General features: G+C 39.8%; 1 protein-coding gene across 1 annotated transcript in view; it reads right to left on the reverse strand.

Moving 5' to 3' along the window:
* Nucleotides 1-451: 451 nt before the first annotated feature.
* C2H3orf52 (chromosome 2 C3orf52 homolog) overlaps nucleotides 452-27971 on the reverse strand; it is a 42061-nt gene continuing 14541 nt past the window's right edge. Inside the window, exons 3-6 of the mRNA XM_036742458.1 lie at nucleotides 20472-20602; nucleotides 15136-15206; nucleotides 4195-4373; nucleotides 452-1362 (exon numbers count right to left, since the gene is read on the reverse strand). Coding sequence (XP_036598353.1) covers nucleotides 1334-1362; nucleotides 4195-4373; nucleotides 15136-15206; nucleotides 20472-20602 — 410 coding nt within the window. The 3' untranslated portion in view covers nucleotides 452-1333. The remainder of the gene's footprint in view (nucleotides 1363-4194; nucleotides 4374-15135; nucleotides 15207-20471; nucleotides 20603-27971) is intronic.

Consider the following 27971-nt stretch of genomic DNA (forward strand, 5'->3'; position numbering starts at 1 on the left):
CAGAGCTAGTAGGTATGTAGGGCTTGAACGCAAGTCTCCCTGACTACCAAGCCTAGGGTTCTTTCTGCTTTATCATCCTGCCTCTTATAAATACACCATATGTTTGATTATTCAGTACACCAAAATAATGAAGAACTGGGCTGAACGTGTAAAATGACTGAGGCAAGGAGGAGTTCCAAGGCTAGCACTAAGATGGAGAAGTGAACAGAAAACTTCCCATGCCTAACAGTGGTCCCAAATGCCAGGTCATCTTAGTGGGTCTCTGTTGTTTAGTTGTCCTTTTAGTTGTGCTCGACTCCTTGTGACCCCATTTGGGGTTTCCTTGGCAAAGATACTGGAGTGTTTTGCCATTTCCTTCTCCAGCTTATTTTATAGATGAGGAAACTGAGGCAAACAGGGTTAAGTGACTTGCCCAGGGTCACACAGTTAATAGGTGTCTGAGGCCAGATTTGAACTCAGGAAGATGAGTCTTCCTCACTCTAGGCCCAGCCATCTATCCATTGTGCCACATAGCTGCCCTGAGTTCCCAAATAGGGTAACCCAGATACCAGAATCAAGATACTGAAATATATTAGAAAAAGAAGGCTGTGTTACAGAACAGACATAAGGTACCATAAATTAGCAGGGCAAACAGTATGCTAGGGCCTTCTATCTCATCTATGTGATCATAGCTTTATTACTCAATACTTTGCACTACCCCAAAGTAAAGCACACCTGTGCTAAGAGGTAGAATATATCTTCCCCATCTGCTGTCCAGAAACCTACAGTAATTGACTCAATTCTTCCCTTCATCACGAGGAAATTTCAAGCCTTCTTTCCCCCATCAGGGGCCCAGTGGAGGAGTGCGTTACCAATTGCCTACGAGGGTTGTTTCAAATGACAATTGGAAATGCAGCTGCGACATACTAGGGGAAAAATGTGCTTAAGAAATGCTCTTATTTGGTGAGGAGACAGGCCACTGAACACATGCACAAGAGTTTCCTCTCACTCCCATCCACCTTTGCAACCTTGTACAGCTGGGGCTATTTGGGTGCTATTCTGCTATTCAGAGGGACACAGTATCCCGACTCGCTGCAGGAGATGACATTTTCTTTGTCCTCCTTACAGTGGAGAGCATATCTCTGTGGCTGTAATAACAGTCTGTTCTTCTGCCCCATAACAGGAAGAGTCAAGTGGACTGCTCAACCATGGTAGGATAAGGAATCCAAAGAACAAGGCTTGACTATGTAGTTAACGGTCTTCAGAATGATGCTGTTAGCAGATTTCTGTCTCTAAAATTGAAAAGAGTTTCCCCTTTCCAGAAAAGTAACAGATACTTAGAAGACTATGGACTTCAAAAACCAAGGGTCTGACTCCATTTCACTCTGGAAAAGAAAAAAAAAGAAAAAGTTCCATTGTTAAAATATCACTATTTTTTTTAAAAGAAGTCAATTTTTAAAGATATTTTCATTTTTTATTTACTCAGTCCTTCCTAACCTCAACTCCAGAACAAAAATCAAAAGTTTCTTCTCCACTCCACATACACACCTTTTGTAGGTGGTGTCCTAAAATTTTAATGCAACTTTAAGCCTTTTTTTTGGATAGAAAACTGCACTGAGACTTTTGGGACATCTGTTGTATGTACCAAATAGTCTACAGAAGTATAACAGTGCACGAGGTAATACCTAGAATCCAAATCACAACTGTTTTTAAAATATCCAAACTTTGTCAGTTCCCAAACGGAAGAGTAAAAGAGATGATAAAATTGAAAAATAAATTCTAAACATTCTAAAAGAAACCAAACAATTTTACCATGTGGCTGATGTGCCCAGTAATTTATGTGATAGATTAAAATATATAGATTTATATAATCTAAATAGTCAAGTAGCATTTATCAAGCACCTATGATGGGTCAGAGGCACCTGCTAAGAACTGTGTGCATAAAGAAAGGCAATACACAGTCCCTACTCTCAACATGATGGGAGGCAGCTAGGTGGTTCAGTGGATAGAATGCAGGACCTGGAGTCAGAAAGACCTGAGTTCAAATCTAGCCTCAGACACGAGAGAGAGAGAGAGAAAAGAGAGAGAGAGAGAGAGAGAGAGAGAGAGAGAGAGAGAGAGAGAGAGAGAGAGAGAGAGAGAGAGAATGAGAATGAATGAATGTGCTCATGCTACAAAGAACACATTAGAAGCAATGGCTTGATTTCTCTGCCAGGTAAATTCCTCTAGGGGCAGCTAGGTGATATAGTGGATAAAATGCCAGGCCTGGAGTCAAGAAGTCTTCTTTTCCTGAGTTCAAATCCTGCATCAAACATTTATTCCATGAAAACCCCCCAAAAGGTCATGAAGAGTCAGACACAACTAAAAACCAACTTAAAAACAGAGGTTGAAAGGTTTTGTTGTTCAGTCGTGTCTGACTCTTCATGACCCCATTTGGGGTTTTCTTGGCAAAGATACTGGAGTGGTTTGCCATTTCCTTCTCCAACTGATTTTACAGATGAGAAAACTGAGGCAAACAGAGTTAAGTGACTTGCCCACGGTCGTACAGCTAGTAAGTATTTGAGCTGGTATTTGAACTCAGATCTTCCTTACTCCTAGGCCTGGTGCTCTATTTCGCCACCTAGCTGCCCAGGTGAAAGGTGTACAGATTATTAAAGCTGAAAATACCTCTCACTGCCACCTCTTTTCACAAATGTAGGGACTAAGGACTAAAGGGGGAGTTAAGTAACTAGCCCAGGGTCACAAAGTTCATTCATCACAGAGCAAGGGCTTGATCCCCTGGTCTCCTGGATCCTTGCACTCAGCTTTTAACAAGTTTCCAAGACACTGTGTTAACTTTAAACACTGTCTAGGAGAGAAAGGTCTGTGTTTATGATCAATCAACTCAATTGTTCACAGATGTGAAGCTGTATCAGTGTTTGGATTACTGAAGAGTAAATTAAATTAAGCCTGTGCTGACTTAATCCGAACCAGCTGGATTCTAGTGGTCTGGCTGTGCACAGTGGCTTAATTTAAAGCACAGATAAAATAAACTTTTGCTGTGACATGAAGATATTTCCACTTGGATGTCCTACTCGCACCTCAAAGATGAATTGACCAAAGCTGAATTCTTCACCCTCTTTAGAAAATAAAACATCTAACCCTCACCCTAACATTTGTGTTTAAAATAACACCATCTCTGTTCATAACTTTTCATTTCATTCCTTCTTCATCCCACACATCTAATCGGTGACAAATCTTGTATATTCTATCTCTAAAATATTTCTTACAGCTGTTCCTTCTTTGCAATTAAGTCTAGTTCAAGCTCTCATTTCTTCACATCTTGTCATTAAGTCATTTTTCAGTGATCCCATTTGGGGTTTTCTTGGCAAAAATATTGGAGTGGTTTGCCATTTCCTTCTCCAGCTCATTTTACAAATGAGGAAACTGAGGTAAACAGGGTTCAGTAACTTGTCCAGGGTCACACAGGTAGTAAGTGTCTGAGGCCCGATTTGAATTCAGGAAGATGCATCTTCCTGAATCCAGGCCTGGCACTCTAGCCACTGAGCCACCTAGCTGCTCATCTTTGTATCTAGATTTATATCTTCATATCTAGATTACTATTATTAAAGCTTCCTAATTGGTTTTCCTGTCTCTAGTGTCTCCTCTTTCCAATCTATTTTTTCCACTGTTTGCCTAGAAAAGTTACTGGTGGTATTAAGTCATAGACAACATAAGTGACTTGGTTAATGTCTTAGAATGTAGGACCAATTGATTTGGGAATAGAATTCAGGTCTCTGTGAGGCAGTTAGGTGGTCCAGTGTCTACCCTGGTTGGGGAACCTGCAGCCTTGAGGCCACATGTGGCCCTCTAGATCCTCGAGTGTGGCCCTTTGATGGAATCCAAACTTCACAGAAAAAATTAATAAAAGGATTTGTTTTGTAACATTTGGACTCAGTCAAAAAACAACATGTGGCCTCAAGGCTGAAGATTCCCCATCCCTGGTAGACTACTGGTCAGCAAGACCCAAGTTCAGATATGGCCTCAGATACTTACTAGCTGTGTGACTCTGGACAAGTCACTTAACCTCTGCCTGCTTCAGTTATTTTTTTCTGTAAAAATGAGGGGAATGATTGCATCTACGCCCCATGGTTGTTGTGAGGATGAGACATTTGTAAAGTTCTTTGCAAATCTTAAAGCACTACCTAAATGCTGATAAATGCCTTCTATACTTACAGGAGAGTGAGAGAGAAGCTGGATCAATGCCCAGAGTTTCACAGTCTGATACATTCTGATCATGAAAATGTTGACGTAAAATGCCCAGCACTAATTCCTCGCTCATCATGTACTTCATAAAGATGTCATCCCCCGATGGAACAGCAAAGTGGAGGTGGTATGCCACGCTGGAATTGTCACTACCAAACGACAATTCAAATACAGAGATAGTAAACATACAGAGGACACAACTGGACAGTAGAACCACTTTTAATTTTTCTTATTATTTGTTGTAAAAAGTTGTAAAAGTGCTTTATAAATATTATCTCACTAGATTCCTCCCTTCCCCTTCCCCAATAAACCTTGTGAGATAGGTGTTATAGCTATGCATTTTCCCATTTCCCCATGGGGAAATTAAGCCTTGGGGAGTGACATTCTCATGTTTATACAAGCTAGGAATATTGTCTTTAGAACACAGGTTTTTCCTGACCCAAAGTCCAAAGTTTTTTGTTTTTTTTTTTACTACCCCATGATGCATTCTGAGTAGCATGTACATGTGGGAAAGGAGTTGTCAAAAATGCCTTTTGTTTTGAAGAAATTACATTCATCAGGGCATGTGCTAGACTCTTCATGCTCCATCTCTACCCTGGCTGGGTTGGAGTAGAGGTGAAGTGACTTAGCTTATATCTGTATAAGATGTAAAATATATTGAGAGAAATTATTATACTATTACCTTAACAACTAATTATTAATTTGTGATCCAGGCTTTTCTCCTATTTTTCCTCATTTAGGCCCAGCTCTTATTAAAGTCAGTTTCTGAAGGACAGATTGCTCCTAACCCTGAAAGAACATGCTAGTCAATCTTGGGCAGGATCCCACTTAGGAGACTTAATTTCTCTTTAGAATATAAACAAAATCCAGTCTGGACAAGTCCTTACCCTGATGGAAGGACCCTTGTCCTTGGTCCTCTCCATTACAGTTTAGGGTGACCCATCTCGTAAAGGAGAAAACTAACCAGGGAGGTCCCCATGGAAATGGCTTCCCCCTCCCCAGATTGCTGGAGGTGGCTAAGTTTTATGATCAAGCCTCATTCTCAGCGGGAAGAGCTGAAGACTTTTAGACTATCTCCTCATTAAATGTCCACCAATCAAGACTGATTTTCACTTGTCAGGACAATTCCCTTTCAGAAGGTATTTAAGGCATCTCTGGGTCTCCCTTGGTGTCTTTGGTTACCAGAGAAACCACTGACCATCAATTTAAAGAGTTGCCAAGTAGCCTAATTAATAAATTGATTATTAATTACCCAGAAACTCTGTCTCATAGTTTTTCATTCATCTCAATATCATTCATACATATGATTAGCCATAATAACCTCAACTGTCAATCTCTTTTCCTCTTCATTTTTTTTCGTTAATGTATCTTTTTGGAAAAATGAATTAATTTTTAGCATTCATTTTTTAAAAATTTTGAGTTTTAAATTCTCTCCCTCTCTCTAGGCACTCCCCCGCCCACTGAGAAGGCAAGCAGTATGATAACAATTATATGTGTTGACTTAATGTACCTTTTAACCTGATTCATAGTTATAATAAGTGTGCTGGAGGCAGGGCCCACAATGTGAGTCGACCCAGCCTAAACTGGGTCCATATATTACCGTAGGGTAATTCTTCCCTCTCCTCTACCAGATGTTGGGGGGCGGGGTATGCCAGGAGGATATCCAGAGGAACTGTGTACTCTAGACCAGGGCTGTCGAAAATGGGCCCACAGTGAGATTTATGCAGCCTGCCTATAAGCATAGAAATTTACATAAATGCTTTGGTAAATGAAGCCAAACTACTGCAGAGCTCTCACTAAAATGGTAAATCAAAATATATTGTCTATTGTTTCAATAAAAACCTAAGGTTGGACAGCCTTGCTCTGAACTCAAAACAGTATGGCAGCATCCAACATACTGAGCTGTCTGTTTCAAAATAGGGAAGTCCCTGCCAGTGTCATAACAGACTCCTAATAGTTTTTCATATGATTCAGACTGGAAGCGGATAGGCAGTGTGGTACAGTAGGAAGAGCTCTGGATTTGGTGTCAAAGGATCTGGGTTCAAATTCCCAGTTCTGCTGCCTGTGTGGCCTCTTAAAAGTTCCTTAATTTCTCTGGGCTTCAGCCTCAACCTATAAAATAAGTGGGTTGACACCTTTACAGCCCCTTCTATCTCTCAATCTATGACCCTATCACCATGAACAGGAGTTCAACTTTGTATGCCCTAAGTCAAGCATCTCAGCCTTTCTTCAACTTATTTCTCCTGACTCTAAAATAAGGATACATACATGAATGTTCTCTGAGAGATACTGTGGGGATGCGTTAATTAATGGTTTGAAATCCTAGTTAAATGTGGCCTACATATTTAATCCTAGCTGCAACTCCTATCTTGTTCCATTGGTTCAAGATGACTCAAACAGAGTATCAGTAATAATTAAGAAAAGTACAGATGCTCCCACTTGGGAGTATCTTCTCAAGGCAATATCCTGCAGAAATGCAGGCAGTATTTGAATTCCTGTTGAGGCAAACTATTTGCTCTTTTTTTATTCTTCCTTCTTTTTTGGTTTCATTTCTTCTTTCTCATGATTCATTCCATTGGTTATGATTCTTCGTTACAACTTGACTATTATGTCAAGTTGTAAACTCAAAATGAAAAATAAATTTCAAAAGAGAAGGAATTGAGGCTTAATATGAATAGGTAAATGGCATCCTCTAGTGGTCACATTCCCATTAGCCTTTACAAACAATGAGGCCCCAAACCAAATGACTACACAGAATCACAGCTTTAGAAGAAAAGGTCCTCCAGTTTTTTGGGATTGTTTTGCTGGAAGTGCCAGGAGCAGAAAACAGTATTTAACTTTTCCTTGCATACCTACTGCTTAGTATAGTATCTGCCACATTGTGGGTGCTTAATCAATTTTTATTGACTCAGAAGCTTCAATTTACTTCTTTGTACTTCCTCACCCAGGGCTCCTAAGATTTACTCTGCTTTGGACTTTGCAATCTAATTAACCTGAGTTTCACATCTCATGAAACCTCTTCCTTCCTCTAATTATTTTTAATAATAGCCATCCCTTTAAAAGGAGCTACTAGGACACTCATTCTTGCCTCATTTACCTCAAGGGCTGCCCGGAGGATCAGATGCATAAAGGTTGTGACATGATAAAGCAATAAAGAAATGGGAACTGATGGCACTGTCCTCTTTGTCAGGGGCTTGACCAGCTGGGAGAGTCTTGGAGGCCATGGAGCAGCGAGTTAACTAGACAGGTAGGAGGTGAAGGCAGCTCCAGCTGTTCAAACCCCCACCACCGGCTCCTTACCATCATTCAGGTCCCTGGCCTTTTCATTAATTCTCCCAGTGGACAATGAACATCTTCCTATTGGAGAAGACCAGAAGAATCAGAAAAGAGACCTAGATTCTGGTTTTAGCTCTGCTGCTAACTCTGCCCTGCTTTGAGGAAGTCCCCTCCTTTCTCTGGGCCTCATTTCCTCATCTGGCCTTGGACTTGAACTTTCACCCACCAATGATACAGGCTAAGTCAGGAATAGGGTTGGGCACTACACAAAGTAATCACAAAGCAAGGCTTTCAACCTCACAAATCATTACAGAAGCAAAAGGGGAGAGACTTAGCAGGGAGTTTCAGGGTACCTCTACTCAGGCACAACTCAAATTCCACTAAGGGTGGGCCATTGGGTAGAGCTTTAGGAGGGCAGGACTTGCCAGAGAAGATGGAGGGTTTAAACAGCAATGGTGATGGAGGATCAGAGATCAGAGATTTAAAGGTATAAGGGATCTTAGAGGCCATTTAATACAATACTCTCATTTTACAGATGAAGAACTAAGTCCAAGTGAGGTTACATGATTTGCCCAAAGTCACATATGTAGTAAGCAAGTCAACAAGAATTTATGAAGTGCCTACTATGTGCCAAGCAAACACTGGGGATACTAAGAAAGGCAAAAAGAACTCTTTCCCTGGAGGAGCCTACAACCTAATGTGGGGGATTACATGTAATAACTATGTACAAACAAGATTCTATATTGAATAAGTTGGAGGTGGTCTCAGGGAAGGCACAAAGCTTAAGGAGGATGGGGAATGGCTTCTTTCAGAAGGCAGGAGTAAGCTAGGACTTGAAGGAAACTGGAAGGCAGAGATGAGGAGGGAGAACATTCTAGGAATGGGGGTGAGGGGGCAGTGTAAACACCCATAACTGGGAGATGGGATGTCATGGGTGAAGAACAGCAAAGAGGCCAGGATCACTGGTTCACACAGTACATAGAGGGGAAAGAGGTTTAGGAAGCCTGGAAAAGTAAGAAAAAGTCAAGTTATGAAGGGCTTTCTAATCCAAGCAGAAGATTTTATATTTGATTATGGAGATAATAGGGAGCCATTGGAGTTTACTGAATGGGGAGTAGTGACATAGTCAAACCTGTGCTTTAGGAAGACCAGTTTGACAGCTGAGTGGAAGATGATCTGGAGTGGAGACCAACAAGCATGGTAGTACAGTAGTGCAGATGGGAGGTGATGAGGGCCTGCACTGGAGCTGTGGCAGTGCCAGAGGAGAGAAGGGAGTGTTTGTGAGAGATTTGCTAGAAAGTAGCAGAGGTGGGATTTGAACACAGATCCTTTGACTCCAACCCAGCCCACTTTTCACTATGTCACACTGCCTCTAAATGAAGCAGTCCTTGCTTTCAAGGAAATTACCTTCTATTATGGTTCAGTCTTTTCAGTTGTGTCCGACTCTTTGTGACCCTGTTTGGGGTTTTCTTGGCAAAGATACTGGAGTGGTTTGCCATTTCCTTCTCCAGCTCGTTTTTACAGATGAGGAAACTGAGTTAACATGATTTAAGTGACTTGCTCAGGGTCCAACAGCTACTGAGCGTCTGAGGCTGGATTTGAACTCAGGAAGATGAGTCTTCGTGATTCCAGGCTTGGTACTCTATCTACGGCATCACCTAGCAGCCCATATGTTCTATAGAGGGAGAGAACATGTGTGTCCATACACACACATAGCTATAGAACATATATATGTATAATATACAATACCTACTATATGTATATCACACATACATGCCTATGAAAATATAATGAACGATTCAAATGTCTAATCTTATTGATTTTAACATTTCCTTGGATGACGTTGCTATATACAAATGCTTATCCATTCTTGCCTTTCCTGTGTGTCTCTTGTCCATGTCTTCCCATAAATGCACCAGAAGGTCCATCCAACGGGCTGGGGTCAAGAGCATTCTGATGGCTCATCCCTTATTCTTCATAGCACGCCAGTTCATCTTTTTCTTGATGAGGACTTTTACCCCCATCCTTCTTCAAGGTTCTTCCTTGGTTTTGTGCTGCAGCCTATTCACACATGCTAAACAACCTTCCATCACTCTCTGTATATTAATTTTTAATTCTTTAGAGAACGTTGCGTTCCTTTGTTGCATTCTTGTTATTCCTTTGGTTTTTGTCCTTCATTCTCAAAGACGACCAAAATGACATCACTGTGCTAGAGTCAAATTTCAGCATGTCCGACTGTGGCTGATCAGACCAACAAAAGCTAGGAATGTTCTACCATAGGTTGGGCACAAACAGTCTATGTGAACGTTTGGGGTGGATTCTCTAAATTTACACATCTTGTGGTTTATTTTTTTAGAGCTGTTTCAATTCTGCTTTGCTCATAGAGCACAGCCCCTTCTCTGATGTGGGCACACCATGCTGAGTGGTCCTGTGCCACTGTCTCCCATGTCACACAATCAATTCCAAAGTTCTTAAGAAAGACCTTGAGAGTGTCCTTGTATCACTTCTTCTGACCACCATGTGAGTGCTTGCCCTGTGTGAATTCTCCATAAAATGGTCTTTTTGGCAAACGTACATTTTGCATTTGAACAACATAGCCAGCCCATCAGAGTTGTGATCTCTGCAGCAGAGTTTGAATGCTTGGCAGTTTATATAGAGGAAGGACCTCAGTATCTGGTATCCTATCCTGCCAGATGATCTTCAGAATTTTCCTAAGACAGTTCAATTGGAGGTAAAGAAAATAAATTGTCCTGTGACAATTACAGGGGGGTCTCTCTCTTAGTCATTGCTGGCAAGTTTCTTGCCAGAGTCCTCCTTAATAAGCTGATCCTTCACCTGGAAGATGGTCATCTACCTGAGAGGAAAGGGCTGAGGAAAGGTTGATATGGTTTTTGCTGCCCAACAACTCCAGTTCACTGCCATATAGAATGCTATTGTTCAGCACTGACTGAAGAAAGTTATCGCAAAACAAGGCTTCCAACCTTGCTATTAAAATTTCCAAGTAATTGCTCTCATGAGATGCTTGACTTCAAGCTTCTCATATAAAACATGCAATACAAGCTAATTTCTTAAGAGGGCACATTAGTAGCTTGAGGGAATTCAGAGAGACCTCATGTAGATAGTAGTGTTTGAACTGTGCTTTAAAAGATATTAGGATTCCCTAGAAGCAGAGGTGAAAAAGAAATGCATCTTGGGTACAGAGAACAGTCTTTCTGAAGGTATGTAAAAGGAATGGAAAGGACAGTCTGATTGGACTGAAGATTGCATGAAGGAGAACTATGTACAAGTCTAGGTAAATTGGAACTAGCACAAAGAGAACCATCCTTGAAGTAAGAGGACCACTCCATCTCCTAATACCTCTGTGATTTTGGGTAAGCCACCCGAACTCTCCAGGCCTCAATCTTCTTGTATTACAAAAGGAATCAGAGATGACAATTTCTAAGTTTCTCTAAAATTACAAACCTGTAATTTAACTTGTATTTTGATCCTAGACTCAGAGGTAAGACACAATGGAGAATGTTACAAGACAAGGCAATTATTTGCTTCTAATTGTTCCTCAACCTAAGAAATTACTAATACCTCTCAAATCACCAGCCATTTGCCCATTTCTTGCTGGATAAGAGTAAAGATACGGAACAAGAAACCACCATCCTGCTGGTGTTGCATGACTTTAAGACATGAGATAAACCAAATGTTGAAGAATTGAAAATAAATATTACCCACAGGGCAATGGAAAAGAGTACAGTCAGTATGAATTAGAACATCTGATCAACAAGGAACTTTGAAGACCATGAGTAAATGATGGCATCAGGGTAAAGTGTGACAGGAAGAGGAAAGTGAGTAAGGCATGACAGGTTGACAACCCTAATATTCTACGAGCACTCTCTTGATGTCTGGGAGGCCTCTGGCACATTGGATAGACTTGTCTGTGGAAAACTTACTGTCATGGACAAGAGTCACAAAGGACAGACAGGCATGGCTTGGGTTTTGATCTTAATCACTGGTGAGACCATCTCAATAGATGGTAAGAAGACAAAACCCACTTAAGTGTCTGAGTTAATGCAAATGAATTTACAGAAAGTAAAGGTTTAACTTCCTTCTGCTTAGGTAGTAAAGTACCATTTTGGCAGGGGGTGGGGAGGGTGACTTTTTTCTTCCTCCATTTCCTTATCTGAGAAAAACTAAAAATTGGGCCACCTATTCAAAAAAGGTTTCTTAACCAAAATGCATAAAATGTTCTCATTCTTTTTCCAAAACTAGTTTAGCTTTTCTTGCCACTTACTCTAGATGTTGCCTGGAGAGATCAGCTGCAGTATATTCTATTTTGTTCCATTCGGCACCGTAATGCATACTCAGTTATCACCCAAACCCCAGACAAGAAGAGAGCTTGGGCCAGGGAATATCTGTGAACTTAAGTGAGACTCAGCTTTCTCAATTCTTTCAAATGAAGAGTTATAGGCACACCTACCCATCATCCTTAAATGGTTCTGGGGAAAAAATGCCGGGAATTAGCTAAGATTTTCACTTATCATGCAGTTTGCATCTCAGACAACAGGGTGAATGTCACAGTGGAGTTTTGCAAAGCTAAAGTAGAGTTTGTTTTGGGTTGTTTAAGGTCCAGACCCAGGTGGGAAACTCCCACTTTCCCCTCTTCAAACTGATTAAAACCAGTAGGTAACTTATGGTCTCACAGTTGCTTGGGGCAATAAAAGTTGACCAGTACATTGGGTCACACATACTTTGTCAAAGTCAGAACTTGAACATATCTTCCTAACTTTAGGACAGCCCTTTACCTACTGAATTTTACTATAATGTACCAATGATGCTGGGTAGCCAGGTGGCACAGTGGACAGAGCGCTGGAACTAGAGTTAGGAACTCATTTCCTGAGTTCAAATCTGGCTTCAGACACTAACTAGTTGTGTGACCCTGGACAGGTCACTTAACCCTGTTTGCCTCATTTCCTTACCTGTAAAATGAGCTGGAGAAGGAAATGGCAAACCACTCCAGTATCCTTATCAAAAAAACTCCCAATGGGGTGACTGAAACCAACTGAACAACAACAACAATGCTGTGAAACTGCATTGGCAAGGAAATGATCCAGTGTTGAAAGCAATTGATTCGGAATCAGAGGACCTGGGTTTGAATCCTAGCTCTGCTACTTCCCACCCGTGTGACCTTGGACAAGTCATTTAACCCCATGAGGTCCTTTTCAATTCTGGTGCCTACACTAATCCTGTGAAACGTTATATTACACCTGCCCTAGGAAGAGAAAATCAAGATAAACTCATCCTTAGGGGTATGGGAACCTAGGATAAATGATACTGTGATGCCTATTATCTCCCAGCCAACATTTTGATATAGGTACTATCTGATCAAAATGAAAGGGAAAATAATAGAAGGAGATATTATTCAAAAGCACAACATTTCAGGCTCAGAAGTTAAATGACTTGCCTGTATTTGAACTACTAATAAATGTAGGAGGTGAAATTTGAGCTCAGGTCTTTCTTGGTTCCCAAGTCAATTCTCTTCCCAGCAAACCACAGTCCTTTCTGTTGAAGTCATTTGTGTACATTCCTCTATTCACCACTGAACTAGAAGGTCCTGGAGAACAAGGACTATGTTGTTTATTATCTCTATATCCCTAGCACCAAGCAAAGTGGTTTTTATAGTAAGAGCTGGATAAATGCTAGGGGGTTTCTTGGTTTTTTTTTTTTTAATTCCACTTATAACAATTCTGTGACGAAAAATGCCATCTACCTCCAGAGAAAGAACTGATGAAATCTGAATGCAGATTGAAGCATACTGGGTTTTTTTTTAAACTTTATTTTTCTTGTTCTTTTTCTTTGTTTTATTGGTTTGGTTTGTTTTTTTTTTTCCCGCAACATAACTAATATGGAAATATGTCTTGCATGAATGCACATGTGTGTCTTTATCAAATTGCTTGCCTTCTCAATGAGGGAGGAGAAGAAGGAGGATGAGAAGGGATTTGAAACTCAAAATTGCAGAAAATGAAAGTTAAAAATTGTTTTACATAAAATTGGAAAAATGAAATATTAAAATTAAAAAAGAAATTCTACTTACAGGTGAAGTAACAAAATATTTTCCCAAGGGGACAGGAGATAAATGAAGTTGGATGGGGTAAAAAAAAATTAAGATGAAACAAGCATTTACTAAACCCCTACCATGTGCCAAGCACTGGACTCAGTGCTTTATAAATATTACTTCATCTGATCTTCACAACAACCATGGGAAGTAGGGGTTCTCCATTTTACAGCTGGGGAAACTGAGGCAGAGGTTAAGTGGCAGGGTCACACAGCTATTTTGTGTTTATGGTCAGATTTGAACTTGAATCTTCCTGACCTCAGACCCAGAATTCTCTCTACTTCACTACCTAGCTGTCTCTTAAATAATTTAAATTTTTTTTAAAAGGGCAACATTTCATCTTGTAAGGTAATATGGAAATTGAGCAGGGGGGTTATAGCAGGATAGAACGCTGATTTTTTATGCATAAATGCCTCACATCCTATGTAGCTCCCCTCAGAGATGCAATCTTGTTCTTCCAAAGCCCTAGCAAAGTCTAGTGAAACAGCAAGAGTAGCGACATTTCTGTAGTATTCTCAGATTTACAAAGTGGTTTTTCTTGTGACTACCTTGTAAAGTACAGATGGGGAAACTGAGGTAAAGTGTGTGCAGTTAGTGTGTGCCAGAGTCGGGTTTTGAATCTAGGTCTCTAGACTCCAAGTCTAGAGCACTCCTTTGGGACTATCATGTAATTGGCCCATTCTGCCCATTTGGATTAGATTCTCAAGAAGGTTCTTTCCTGCCTTAAAAAAAATCTTCTTTTCTTTTTCTCCTGTGAATTCATTTGCCATAGGAAATGAACAGGGGTTACTGAAATATTGAGAAACTAGGATTTTTGCTATTAAAATTTTTTTGGGTCTCCATTAGTCCTCCAGGAAAATGGAAAGTCATTCCTATTCCTTCATATAAGTCCCAGGGATGTTGAATGGATTGGGTAGAGAAATGCCTGAGTTCCTCAAAAGTACATATAATTACCAGAATTACATTGCCTCCCCAGTGCTATTACTATTTCTGCCCTTCATAAACACATCTATTAGGTGTGAATGATGGATGGTTGTAGACATCCCTCACCCAATCACGTTTCCAAAACACTTGGATGATCACATCTGTTTTGAACCACAAGAGACCTCATAGCCTACCTTCCTGCCAAAAAATCACCTCAGATGATCTAAGAGGTATTTTGTATTTTTAAATGTCCAGGTGAAAACTCAACAATCTCCTTCACAAAGCACTTGCAAAGAGGAAAACCTTCCTTTGGTTGAACCTTGAGGAAACATATACAACAATGCCGTGGGGAGTAGGAAACAAGGACTCGATCTGTGATTTTCATTGCTATAGGGACTTGAACTCCTACCCATGTCAGTCTTCAAATTCCGTGCACCTTGTTAAATTGCCTGGACCACTGAAAGGTTGGTTAAATGACTTCCCTAGGTGTGTCAGAGAAAGGTAGGTCTTCCTGACTCCAAGGCCAGGTCTCTATCTACTATGCCACCATGCCTTTATAGAAAGCCATTATGAGCCCCAAATTTTTAAAGACTGCTCCACATTCTCACCTGGAGTCAGCTATTTCAACTGCAGCAAAATATCGGCTCAGAGCTGGAGATGAACTGTATAGATTTGTGAGCTGTGGAGAGAGGAGAAAGGCTAGATTATTTCCTCATCCTAAAATGCAAAATTATTTCTTCCCAAAGAAATTCTACTTTAGTCACGTATCAGTGTACTTATACGTTCACAAGCTAGGTGATACAGCGGACAGAGCAGTGGCTCTGAGGTCAGGGAGACCCAAATTCAAATCCAGTCTCAGACACTTAGCTGTTTGATCCTGGGCAAGTCATCTAACCTTTGTCTGCTTTAGCTTCCTCATCTGTAAAACCTTAAAGCACTATACAAATGCTAATATTGCTTTTATTGCTGTTATTAATATTTCATAAAGTCAGAGAAAGGCAAAGATGTGATCTAAAAAGCAATTTAAAAAAAATTCTCATTTCCTGCTGAATCTAAAGGGATCAAGTCACCAACCCAACATCGTTTATACAGCACAAGGACATCATATCAGCTTAGTAGCACCGTTGATTAGAATTGAGAGCATCCCATGACCACAGGAAAAATAGAAATACAGAGATAGGATGGAAAGTCACAAAAGAGTACTGATACAGCTAACAAAAGACTTTAGTCCACCTCACTCCCCAATGCACTGTATAAAACCTGAGTCACTCTGCTTCTCTGGGGCCAGAAAAGGAGACAAGCCTTTTCATCAAATAATTTTTTTCACTCTATTCAAAAAATTCCCTAAAATTTGAAGGAAAGGAGCTATGTTAATTATATTTCTATCTCTTTAGCACCAGTGCATTTTACAGATCACTACTTTTAAAAAATGAGTTTCTTGTTTTCTAGTACTTGTGGCAAAAACATTCATTCATTTGCATTTTATTTGGTCTAAATTTGCACTTACAGCCTACCCGGTTGGTTCCTGGATCCAGCCTAAGCGTTCCCTTAAACCCTGTACTTACTCCATGGCTGTCCTCAAGTTTCTCCTGAATAGTTTCTGCTTCCCAGACTTAAGTGGACCCTTAGTCAAACTCTGGGAGTAATCCCGATAAGATCAGCTTATGTTTATCTGGTCCTCTAAAGTACCTTCCTATATACTCTGTCTTTTCTCCATGAGGGACCAGGTCCCTGGACCAGCTCCCAGACTTGTCCCAGCCTACAAGCACATCTCTGAGCTTTCTCTGGAATGATCATCCTAGCATCCATAGATGTGCCTGTGGTTGAGATAGGGATACCTGGATGAGATAGCCTTTATCACCATATGCTTTAGACTCCCTTGTTGCATGAGAGCATTGAAGAAACTACTAGGAGAGAGAAAAGAATCTGCTTCACACTCTATCCCCAGCCCAATACAGAATATGACGGGACATTACGCTAACTCCCCAGAACATGAGATCATCACAATACCTGGAGTTATTAAACTTCTTTAGCTGTCATATTAATAGCTGAAATCCAAGCATACTGGTGTCTTGGAAGGGGAGTAGTTGATGAACAGATGTATGGGATAGGGATAAGGACTAGATGCAGGTAAGGAAATTCTCTCTACCAATGAAGACTGGTAACTTTTCTGCCACTTATAGTGTTAGGAATTTGCCCAGAACACCTAAAAGTCAAATGACTTGCCCAGGGCCACACAGCTAGTACACATGTTGGAGGCAGGTATTGAACAAGGGTCTTCCTGCCTTTGAGACCTGTTCTCTAATACGCAATGCTAGCTCTCCAACATACACACGTGTATGTGGAAATCAAACAAAACTCTCTCAGATACCTAACCGAGAGGGTGAAGCAAGGAGATAATTACACACTCTGACTCAAAGGATAATTAGAAAACAACCCCAGGACTCTTGCTATCAGAGATTTCACCACCAACTTTCTAGTCAAGGCAGAAACAGGTTGGACTTTGCCTTCATACAGGGAGCACAAAGAACTGGCAGGGAAATTAAGTGGAACTAATTTTTTGAGGTCTTATCTTTAAAATGGTATATGTATCTGATTGGATGTTTAGAATAGTGTCCAAAATGATATAACAATCTTAAATTAAACCACTACTAGTAGAGGGAAGAAAAACCTGGCAGGTAATTGGGAGAAAGTTAAGGAATATTGTGTCTTGCAATACATGTTAAGCCAGGAAGGAGATACATCCCACATTCCCCCTAAACTCCCATGAATCATCTGTCTCCAACAATACCTAGAAACTGGCATAAGAAGGGAAAGATGGCAAACAAAAGAGAAAAAAACAGACTCACTCAGAACTATGCCCAAAGGGCTATATCTGTACACACCCTCTGACTCAGCAATACAGATATGACTGGGTCTGCATCTTGTATCCCAAGGAGATAGGAAAGAAAGAAAAGAAAGGAAGAAAGAAAGGAAGGAAGGAAGGAAGGATGAAAGAGAGAGAGGGAAAGGAAGGGAGGGAGGAAGGAAGGAAGGGAGGGAGGGAGGAAGGGAAGAGAGGCTGGGAGGGAAGAGAGGCAGGGAGGGAAGAGAGGCAGGGAGGGAAGAGAGGCAGGGAGGGAAGAGAGGCAGGGAGGGAGGGAGGGAGGAAGGAAGGAAGGAAGGAAGAGAGGGAGGAAGGAAGAGAAAGAGAGAGAAGAAGAAGCTGTGTGTATAAAAATATTTATAGCAACTCTTCTTGTGGTGGCGAAGAATTGGAAATCAAGGGGATGCCCATCAATTAGGGAATGGCTGAACAAGTTGTGGTATATGAATGTGATGGAACACTATTGTGCTATAAGAAAGGATGAGTAGGTGAATTTCAGAAAAACCTGGAAAGACTTAGGAAGGAAGTGAGCAGAACCAGGAGAAGAGTACCTACAGTAACAGTAATATTATATGATGATCAGCTATGAATGACTTAGCTATTCTCAGCAATCCAAGACAATTCCAAAGGACTTACGATGAAAAATGCTATCCACCTCCAGAGAAAGAACTCATGGAGTCTGAATGCAGACTGAAGCAAACTTTTTTAAACTTTCTTTATTTTTCTTGTTTTTTTTTTTGAGGGGGGGGGGGTCTGGGTTTTCTTTCACAACATGACTAAATGAAAATACGCTTTGCATAACTGCAAATTGTATAACCTATATCAAATTGCTTGCCTTTTCAATGAGGGAGAATAGGAAGGGGAGAGTGAGAGAATTTGAAACTCAAAAATTTTTTTTAAATGACTGTTAAAATTGTTTTTACAAGTAATTGGGAAAAAATAATTTTTTTAAAGAAATAAAAACAGACAGAGAATCATAGGTTAAAAGCTTCTAAGAACTTCAGAAGTCATCTAGTACAACTTCCTTCATTTTACAGAAGAGCAATGTGATGCCCAGAGAGGCAAAATAACTAGTCCAACATTATACAGTTAGTAAGTGGCAGAGCCAATATTGGAACTCACTGCTCACCCCCCCCCACCACCACCCCTGACTCCAAATCTAGAAAGCTTCCAACTGCTCTCTATTCTTTTCACCTCTTAGGCTGGGACTATAAAGATTTCCCTAGACACCCAGAAAGGCAAACAGGATCTAGCTCCCTTCTCTGCTCCTATTTCGCTATTGGGATAAAGGGACAAGCTTCTGGGCCTCAGGTTTATTTTCTTTTCTCACCTATAAACTAGGAATGATAATATGCCCCACCTATCCACTTCCCAGGGAGGTGATGGTAATAAATGAGCTGTCCCCATGACAGTTTCAGTTCTCTGGATCAGTGAGATAATATATGACACATATTCACATTCCTTTTGCCTTTAACCTGGAGTTATCAGTCCAGGGCAGGATTTTACTCTCATAAGGCACATGGGTGTGTTTCTGGATTCAGTTTCTACCAAGACTTTCTAGATAATACAGGCTTAAACTAAAGGAGTTTATGATAGACAAATGACAAGGAGTATTTCATAGTGAAGACTATTAATAAGAAACACAAAATTATGAGAAAGAAAAATCATTCAAAGAGACAAACCTTACCACAAAAGGAGACATGAAATGTCATCCTTAGGAGCACAAAGGGGTTATCTGTAGGGTAGTCTGAAAGAAATTACCCTCTATAGGAAGCCTCACATGGAGCCAAATGGAAATCAAATGATAACTCAGTCTCACTACATTCCCAAATCTAGTCTGGCTTTTGTTTATCTTCTTAAGTGACTATTCAGAAGTGGATACTGGCCAAAACCATAGCTTCCAGGAAGAATCTATTCTCATTGAAGTGATGTATAGGGTACCTGATCCAATTCTGGAAGTTCCCCATCTTAAGGGGACTAAATCAGTATCCATTTGGATGTTAGGTTAGATCAGGGGTGGGTAACCTGCAGCCTCCGGGCCACATGTGGCCCTCTAGGTCCTCAAGTGCAGCCCTTTGACTAAATCCAAACTTCACAGAACAAGTCCCCTTAATAAAAGGATTGTTCTGTAAAACTAGGACTCGGTCAAAAGATGCACCAAAGGCCCTCAAGGCGAAGACTAAATCCAAACTTCACAGAACAAGTCCCCTTGATAAAAAGATTTGTTCTGTAAAACTAGGACTCGATCAAAAGATGCACCAAAGGCCCTCAAGGCCACAGGTTCCCTGCTCCTGGGTTAGATCAATATATCAAAACTTCCAAATTATTATCAAGGAAGAAAAAGTAGTAGGAATGTAGAGTCTAAAATCAAATACGGTTCCTCACTGAACTGTGTGTAATTAATTATAACTAAACCTGGCTCTAGAGAAGAGATGAGAAAATATACTTCCAACCTCCTTTTTTCACAGAGGTGGTGCGGTTACTGGGAGGGAAAAATTACAACTACCATCAGACCCAGTTCCTATGTTATTTAATTTTGCTGAACTGATTTTTTTTTCCCTTCTTTCAGTCTTTATTACAAGGGATGGCTTGCTGAGTGAGGAAAGGGAAGATGATTTAGAAATAAAAGATATCAATATACTTTGTAAAAACATGATTTCCCTCAGGTCTTCAGACCTAGGATTTTCTGGAATTGGTCCAGAAATAGCAAGGATTCTAAGAGAACAAACCCCAAGCCAGTCCAATATCAGTCCCAATCCCAACCTATCAAGGCGTCTGGCCAGTCCTGATGCATTTGGCTATATATCAGTCACCATTATTCACAATTCACCTAGTACAGAACAAAGGGGAGCAGACAGAATGAAGAGAGATTATTGTGGGAATTCATTGCAATAAAGACAAACATACTTAAATAGCATTTTCAAATTTATTAAAAAAAAACACTTCTAAGCTTTTATTTCTGCCCAAATCAAAAGGAAAAGTTCAAGACCAAAGCCAGTTTCAGAGGTATGCGGTTATGGAACTGCTCGATGTTAACTATTAACAGCTAAATTAGAGACTATGAATAGGTACAATTACCCTTTTACTGAGCTCATTAGATAGCGTGTCCTCTTCAGCCACACAATCTTCTGGAATCTTTAGTGTGACCAAGAATGTTTTATTAGATGTTAATTCAAGTATTTCATTTTCATCTTCATCTCTGTAGCTTGCTAAAATAAAAAACAAAAAGGAAGTCAAATCAAAATAGTCAGTGAGATTAAATTAAAAGAACTTATATATATATACATATGTATGTATATAAATATATATTCTATAACCTATATATATTCTAATGGCTATTGTGAAGAAGAAGGAAGTCGAGTATTGCGTTTTGATGAAGAAACACAAAGCAAGGCCAGAGTTTTGTACATAGGAAGTATAACTAGAAATACAGGTAATGGAAGTAGGCTTAAAACAAACGAATGAACTTAAAGGCCACCAGGAAGGCTCATCTATAAGTTTGCTTTGTAAATGTTGACCTTTATTCATTTTAATTCTGAGATACTCCACATATAGCAGATTCTGAGATGAAATGTGTTAAATTCAGCTTAGCTATCGGATGCCCAGAGCACAGGCTGAATTCAAATACTGTCCAAAGACATAATGGGAAAACCAGGGTAGAGGAGAGGCTGTATCTAAATGTTATGTGTCACTAATATACTGGAGATATGAATTGGTCTAACCATTCTGAAAAAGAATTTAGAATTTCACGCAAAAAGTCACTTAATTGTTTAGATCACTAAACTTTAAGCCAGTGATACTACTAATAGGCTTAGGTTTCCCAAAAGAAATAGGGAAATTGGGAAAAGACCAATATATGTGTGTATACATATATACCTACATACATATACATATATACACATACATACACACATATAATCACATGCACATATATATGTATATGTGTATATATGTATCTTTATAGCAGCACTTTTTTGTTGCGGGAAGGAAACAGGTTCCCATCCATGGTCGAACAAATTATGGTATATGAATGTGATGGAATATTACTGCGTCATAAGAATGTAAAAGAGGTGGATTCAGAGAAACAAGAGAAGATATGAGAACAAAGTAAGCTGAACCAGAAGAAAACTTTACACAATAACTACATTGTAAAGAAAAAATAGGGCAGCTAGGTGGCACAGTGGATAGAGTGCCAGGTCTGACGTCAGGAAGGCTCATCTTCCTGGGTTAAAATCTAGCTCAGACACTTACTAGCTGTGTGACCCTGGGCCACTGTTTGCCTTAGTTTCCTCATCTGTAAAATGATCTGGAGAAGGAAATGCAAACCGTTCTAGTACCTTTGCCAAGAAAACTCCAAATGGGGTCATAAAGAGTTGGACACAACTGAAACAAGTTAACAACACAGAAAAACAACAAAGAACTCTCATCAATTCAGTAAACCACCCTGATGCTGTAAGACTGATAATACATGAATCATACTTCCCACATGTTAACATAGAAGTGATGGACTAAAAGTGTAGAATGAGACACACATTTTCTGACACACATGCATTTGCTGGAATATACTCATTTGTTGTAAAAGAAGGCTTTTAGGGTTTTTTATGCTTAGGGCAGTGAGGAGAGAGAAGAGCACTAGTGATATTAAAAAGAAAGAAAAGAACCTTAAACATTTGTAAATATGTATAGTAGAGAGAAGAAAGTTCTGAAAGTAACAGGGACAGGCAGAATAGTATAGGAATTACAGTGGAAAATTTATTATATACATAAAACCAGTTGTATATAATTCAGCTTCACAATTTCATATGCAATGTTCTCTGTTGTTTGGACATGGAAATGATATTTGTTAAAGGTATATATATTTATCATAAAAAATAATATTACATGACTCATTTTGGTATCATTAGGGAGTCAGGACAAAGAAGTTACTTTGACTAACAAAATTAAAACAAAAATGTAGGTGAAAGACTGTTTTATAAAATTTTTCTACTGTACTCCATCCCCCAACATACCTTTAAAAATGCAAAGGGCTTTTTTTTTTTAAACCAGTCTTTGCCTTGGACTGATACATGGAATTAGAATGTTGACAAAATATTTGCCAAACACAAAACATACTGTGAACTTGGCCTCTGGCTCTGCAGTGTTCAGGAATGATATTCTTGTAGACAATGAGTTTAGTGTTTCTACTTAGATTCTAATGAGCTCTTGCAATTATGTAATTGTTCATTAATCTGTTCAATTTAAAGGAAAAACAAATCTTGAATCTAGGAGCTGTCACTGTGGTTGAATAACCAGTTATTCACCCTTAGCTCAATGCTACCCCAGTGGAATAGGATACTATGGGTTACTTTCTCTTAGACAATGGGAAATAAACAGGTAATAGGAACTCAGCTCCTGCTTATGGGTGACGCCGTTTAACAAAACTCAACCATCATACCTGGTAGCGATGGCCTGCAGTGGCCATTGAAAAAGCAAGTTGCCCGTAGTAGAATAAACCTCAGTGTACAGATGGGCTAGTAAAGAAATCCAAAAGGATATTTTAACTATTCCCTAGAAAAATGACAAATAGGACATATAAAAAGGAGGAATGATAACTTTGTACCTTTCTTGAGTCACTTTGCTCCTAGAGGAAATGCAATGAACATAGACTATGTGCACGATTCCAATAAAAGTCAGTGTGAAGAATAGATAGCATGCTGAATTTGGCGTCAGGAAGGGCTGTGTTCCAATCCTATCTCTGACTCTACCTGGCTCTATGACCTTGGGTAAAACTCAGTCTTCTGTGTATTGGACTCAAGGACATCTAAGATCCTTTCCACTTCTAAATCTAGGAATCTCTAATCCTATGACCTCAAAGGTCAAATGCAGGCCCAAGGTTAAGGAAGAATCTCCAATAGGCCCTGATTACATGTCTTCCACACTGAATGGACCACACACATAGGATTCCATGCATTCATTCCGCAAATATTTATTAAATGTCTCCTATATATTGGGAAATGTGCTAGTCATCAGCACAGAGAATATAACAAGTTGTAAGACAATCCCTATCCTGTACGGACTCAAGATCTAGTAAGCAAGACAGACCACTTCCATAAAAAGATGTGCAGTGTCAAGTGCCCAAAGAATGAGGTAATCGATAAATGCCACAGTAATGAAGAGAAGAGGAAATGGGTGATTGGTAAAGATTTCATGGAGGAGAGGGGACGCCAGATAACAACAACAAACGATGATGATGACGATAACAATGATAACAAGGCAACTAGCATTTACATGGCATTTAAAGGTTTGAGAAGTACCTTACTTAAATTTCCTTATTTGACAAGATGGACCTTAGAGGAAAGGTAGGCCTTAAACAAGCTGGGAGTAGAAAGAAGAGAGAAGGAGGGAATAGGGAGGAAATTACATTGCAGGAAGGAGAAAGTTTGTGCAAAGGTATAAAGGCACTATTTCAAGACACACACACACAAAGAAGACCAGTTTGTCCAAAGTAAGGATTCTTTAAAAGGCAGTAGTGGGAAATAAGATTGAAGACTTAGGTAGGGGTCAGACCAAGTAGTTTTTCCTTTAGGCAATGAAGAAGCACTAAAAATTCATGAGCAGCAGGGTAAAAGGCGCCAAGTGATGTTTTAGGAAAATTACCTGGCAGGGACACGTAGAATGTATTGAAAGGGGGAAGAGATTAGAAGCAGAGATAGATGCCAGTTTGGAGCCCATTGCAAAAGTACAAACATGAGGTAATGAGAATCTCAACTAGTCTGCTGCAGGAATGGAAAAATAGGAATGGACATGATGAACATTGCCGAGGAAGGAATGACAGGACTTGGCAACCAGCAGGATGTGGAGGTGTTTGAAGAGGAGTGAAGGAAGACAAGAATCATGGCACCATGGGCAGAAATTGAAAGACAGCATCTTTAGAGTTGGAAGGAACCTTGGACATCATCTAGATCATTCATATTATAGATGAAACTAAGATCTCAACAAGTTAGAGGATTTATCCAAAGTCACTCAGCTGAGATCAGAATCCTGGTCTCCATATTTAATAGGAGTAGGGGAGATGGGAGAAGACTAGGGGAGGAAAAGATGATGAATTTGATTTTGTATGTGTTCATTTTTAAACGGTGATGGGACATTGAAGCTAGGATGTTTAGCAGACAATTGGAGACTAGGAACTGAAGTGCTTGGGAGCTAGATGTATCTATAAGGGTACTATCTGTAGAGAGGTGGTAGTTGAAGGTATAAGCATAGATGGCATTTATGAGCAAGATGAGAGTGAAAAGGGTGAGTCCAAAAAAAGACCAATGTTCTTGGTATGTAGTGTCCTACAGAGGAAACAACATTAGATCTGGAGTTAGAGGATCCAAGTTCAAATATAATCTCTGATGCTCTACCATACGTGAGCCAGGATTTATATAGTACTTCAGGGTTTACCTACATTATCTCATTTGATCCTAACGACAACAAAATTGAAAAAACCAAACTCTGAGGGCTAAGTAGTGTTATTGTCCCTCATTTACAGATGAAGAAACTGAGGCTGAATGAGGTTAAGTGACTTGCCCACGGTCATGATGCTAGAAGATATTGAATAAAGTACAAACTTCTTAACCTAACATTCAGAGTCTTCCATTATCTAGTTCCAACATAGCTTTCCAGGCTTATCTTACATGGTTCTTCTTCACATGTTGTACAATAGCTACAAACTCGATGCTGGTACTGGTTTTGTGTACAGTCTCTTTTTTTCTGTTTTTCCATATATGTATCAATGCTTATTTTATTTGGTATTTGTTAAAATCAGAATTTTTTAAAAAATGATTATAAAAAGGACCACTTGCTGTCTCTTATTTTTATCCTGCTCTCTCCTATCTCTGCTTTGCTCATGCCATTCCCCATGATTGGCATGGACCCTCACCATCACCATACAGACACATAAAATATACACTGAAATCTTTCCTTTCCTAAGATGACATATTTAGAGTTGGGAGGGACTCCAGAGACAAGATATACCTAACACATTATTTTACAAATGAGGAAACTAAGACCCAGAGATCATTAGTTATCCAAGGTTCATCAAGACCTAACTCAGGTTCATCCATAGCAGTTGGACTTGAGTTTTTAACTGGAGTTGTGTTTTATTTATACATATCTTTATGAATATGTATATGTACATATGTGTATATGTGTTTCTATATATACATATGTGTGTATAAATATGTGTATGTGTGTCTGTGCCAAAAGCAGTTTTAAGGTTAAAACTACCCTAAGACTTTTGGGACACCCTGTATTCAAAATGGTACTACAGTTATTTGAATAAACCTTACATCTTCCACTAGACTACGAGCTTTTTCAGGGCAAAATTGTGTCATTTCTTTATGTCCACAGCATCTATCAACATGTGTAGTATGTGACAGATGTTTCATAAATGTTTGCTGAATTTGATTTATGAAACTTTTGGAGATGGCTGGGCATGGTGGCACATGACTGCTGCTATGGAGGCTGACACCAGTAGATCCCCTGAGCTCAGGAGTTCTGAGCTACAATAGGGTTAAGACAATCAAGTGTCCAGCACTGAGGACTGGAGGAGGACTACCAGGTTGCCTAAGGAAGGGAAACTGGTCCAGGTCAGTAAGAGTGGGTCAAAGCCCCCATGCTGATCAGCAGTGAAATCAGTCCCATAATAAGCCTCTGCACTTCGAGCATAGCTGTGCTCAGGAGACCCAGGGATACTAGAAAGAGACCATGTCCTTCCCCACAATGCCTCACACATTGCCCTATACAGTAGGTGTTCAATAAATTATTTGTTGAATGAAGGAATGAACGAATGAACGAATGGAGCAGCGAGAGGGGGCATAAAACTGGTACAATGGTAAAGCATGGTACACGAGAAGTTGGGGTAGGGATTAGCCTTAGAAAAAAGACCCAGCTTCCTGCAACTGGAGGGATGGAAGAAAGTTGCATAATATTATTGAATGGAGAGGATGAGTAAAAATCATTACTCATTTATATAACACTAAAGTTGACAAAGGCCCTCAGAGAAAGAAAACCTGAGACCCAGCTTCCTGCAACAGGAGGGAAAGAAGAAAGTTGCATAATATTATTGAATGGAGGGGATGGGTAAAAATCATTACTCATTTATATAGCACTAAGGTTGACGAAGGCCCTCAGAGAAAGAAAACCTGATTCCCTGAGGTAATATGTTAGGCCTGGCTACAGAAACATCTAATGATATGTGAGGTATTGTGCTGGGGGCTATGGAAGCTACAGAGATGTATAAAACCTGGTCGCTGATATCCAGCATCTTAGCAATCTGGCATCGACCTCTGCCAACAGACTAGAATTTTTCCCATGAGTCGCCCTATACTGGGAATTTTAGACTTGTGGAACCTGTCTGTCTACTAATAAAACATGATGTCATAAGCTATCTTCTATTACTCACCCCCTCTTCAGAAAGAAAACAGATCTATTTCTCATAGTACCACTTAAACATGTCATAAAACATAAAACCTCCAAACCATGCTTTGGGGTGAGAGAAGGAAGCACAGGTTGGGATGTGTGACATCATCAAATCGCTATTATCCAATTATACAGTGTTAGTTCTCTGTAGTGGCATGATCAATTCTATCCCTTATTATAGATTGAGGAGGACTTATTCTGAGGCAAGAAAACAATTCTCTCTTACACAAAGAAAAGATATGCTACACAGATGTTTCCTTAAATGGAACATTCGAAAATACATGGATCTTCCAAACGAGGGGCCAGTGAGACTCTCCAGCCACCATTTCAAGACTATCATGCTTCCTCTCTTCATTTTCTCATGCCTTTTAGGAGTATCTGACAGAAGACAAGCAAGTGCCTCCCATCTCTGCCTACTCCAATTTATCCTCTAAACACTCTAAAGTAATTTTCTTAAAACACGAATCTGACCATATTATTCCTATAATTTCCCCACTCAATTAACTCCAGTGGCTCTATGTTAAAAAATAAACTACTCTGTTTGACATTTAAGGCTTTACAGAACTGCCCCCTTCCTATCTTTCCAGTCTTCTTACATAGGATATTCCCAAAATCTTGGTACAGTTTTAACTTCAAACTTCAATTGCTGAAAACTACACTAAGACTTTTAGGAACACCCTGTACTTTACTCACCCTCACCTACTCTTGGGTCCAGCTATACTACCCTACATGCCATTCTTCATACACAGAGCTCTTCCTATGTCCTCCAAGTTGTTGCACAGACTCTCTCTGAGGCATGGAATGTTCTCCTTCCTCACCTCCGGCATCTTAGAGTTCCCTACCTTCCTCCAAGACTCAGCTCAAAGGCATCTTTTGCAGGTCTTTTCCCAGTTCCCTCAACTACTAATGCCTTCCCCTCTAGGATACAAAGTATATATGCAGGCATGTGCTATTCAGTGTTTGGCAACCAGCTCTCAAAAGGGGGAATATATGTGTTTGTATGTGTGTGTGTGTGTGTGTGTGTGTGTACACAACACAGTTTTGAGTTTAATCAGCATTTTAACATTTTCTCCATCACTTTTTTTAGGCTAGACAATCAGCAAAACAATAAATCAAGTCCTGATTTATAGCTAT

This window comes from Trichosurus vulpecula, chromosome 2 (genome assembly GCF_011100635.1).
Source record: "Trichosurus vulpecula isolate mTriVul1 chromosome 2, mTriVul1.pri, whole genome shotgun sequence".
In the NCBI taxonomy this organism is placed as follows: Eukaryota; Metazoa; Chordata; class Mammalia; order Diprotodontia; family Phalangeridae; genus Trichosurus; species Trichosurus vulpecula.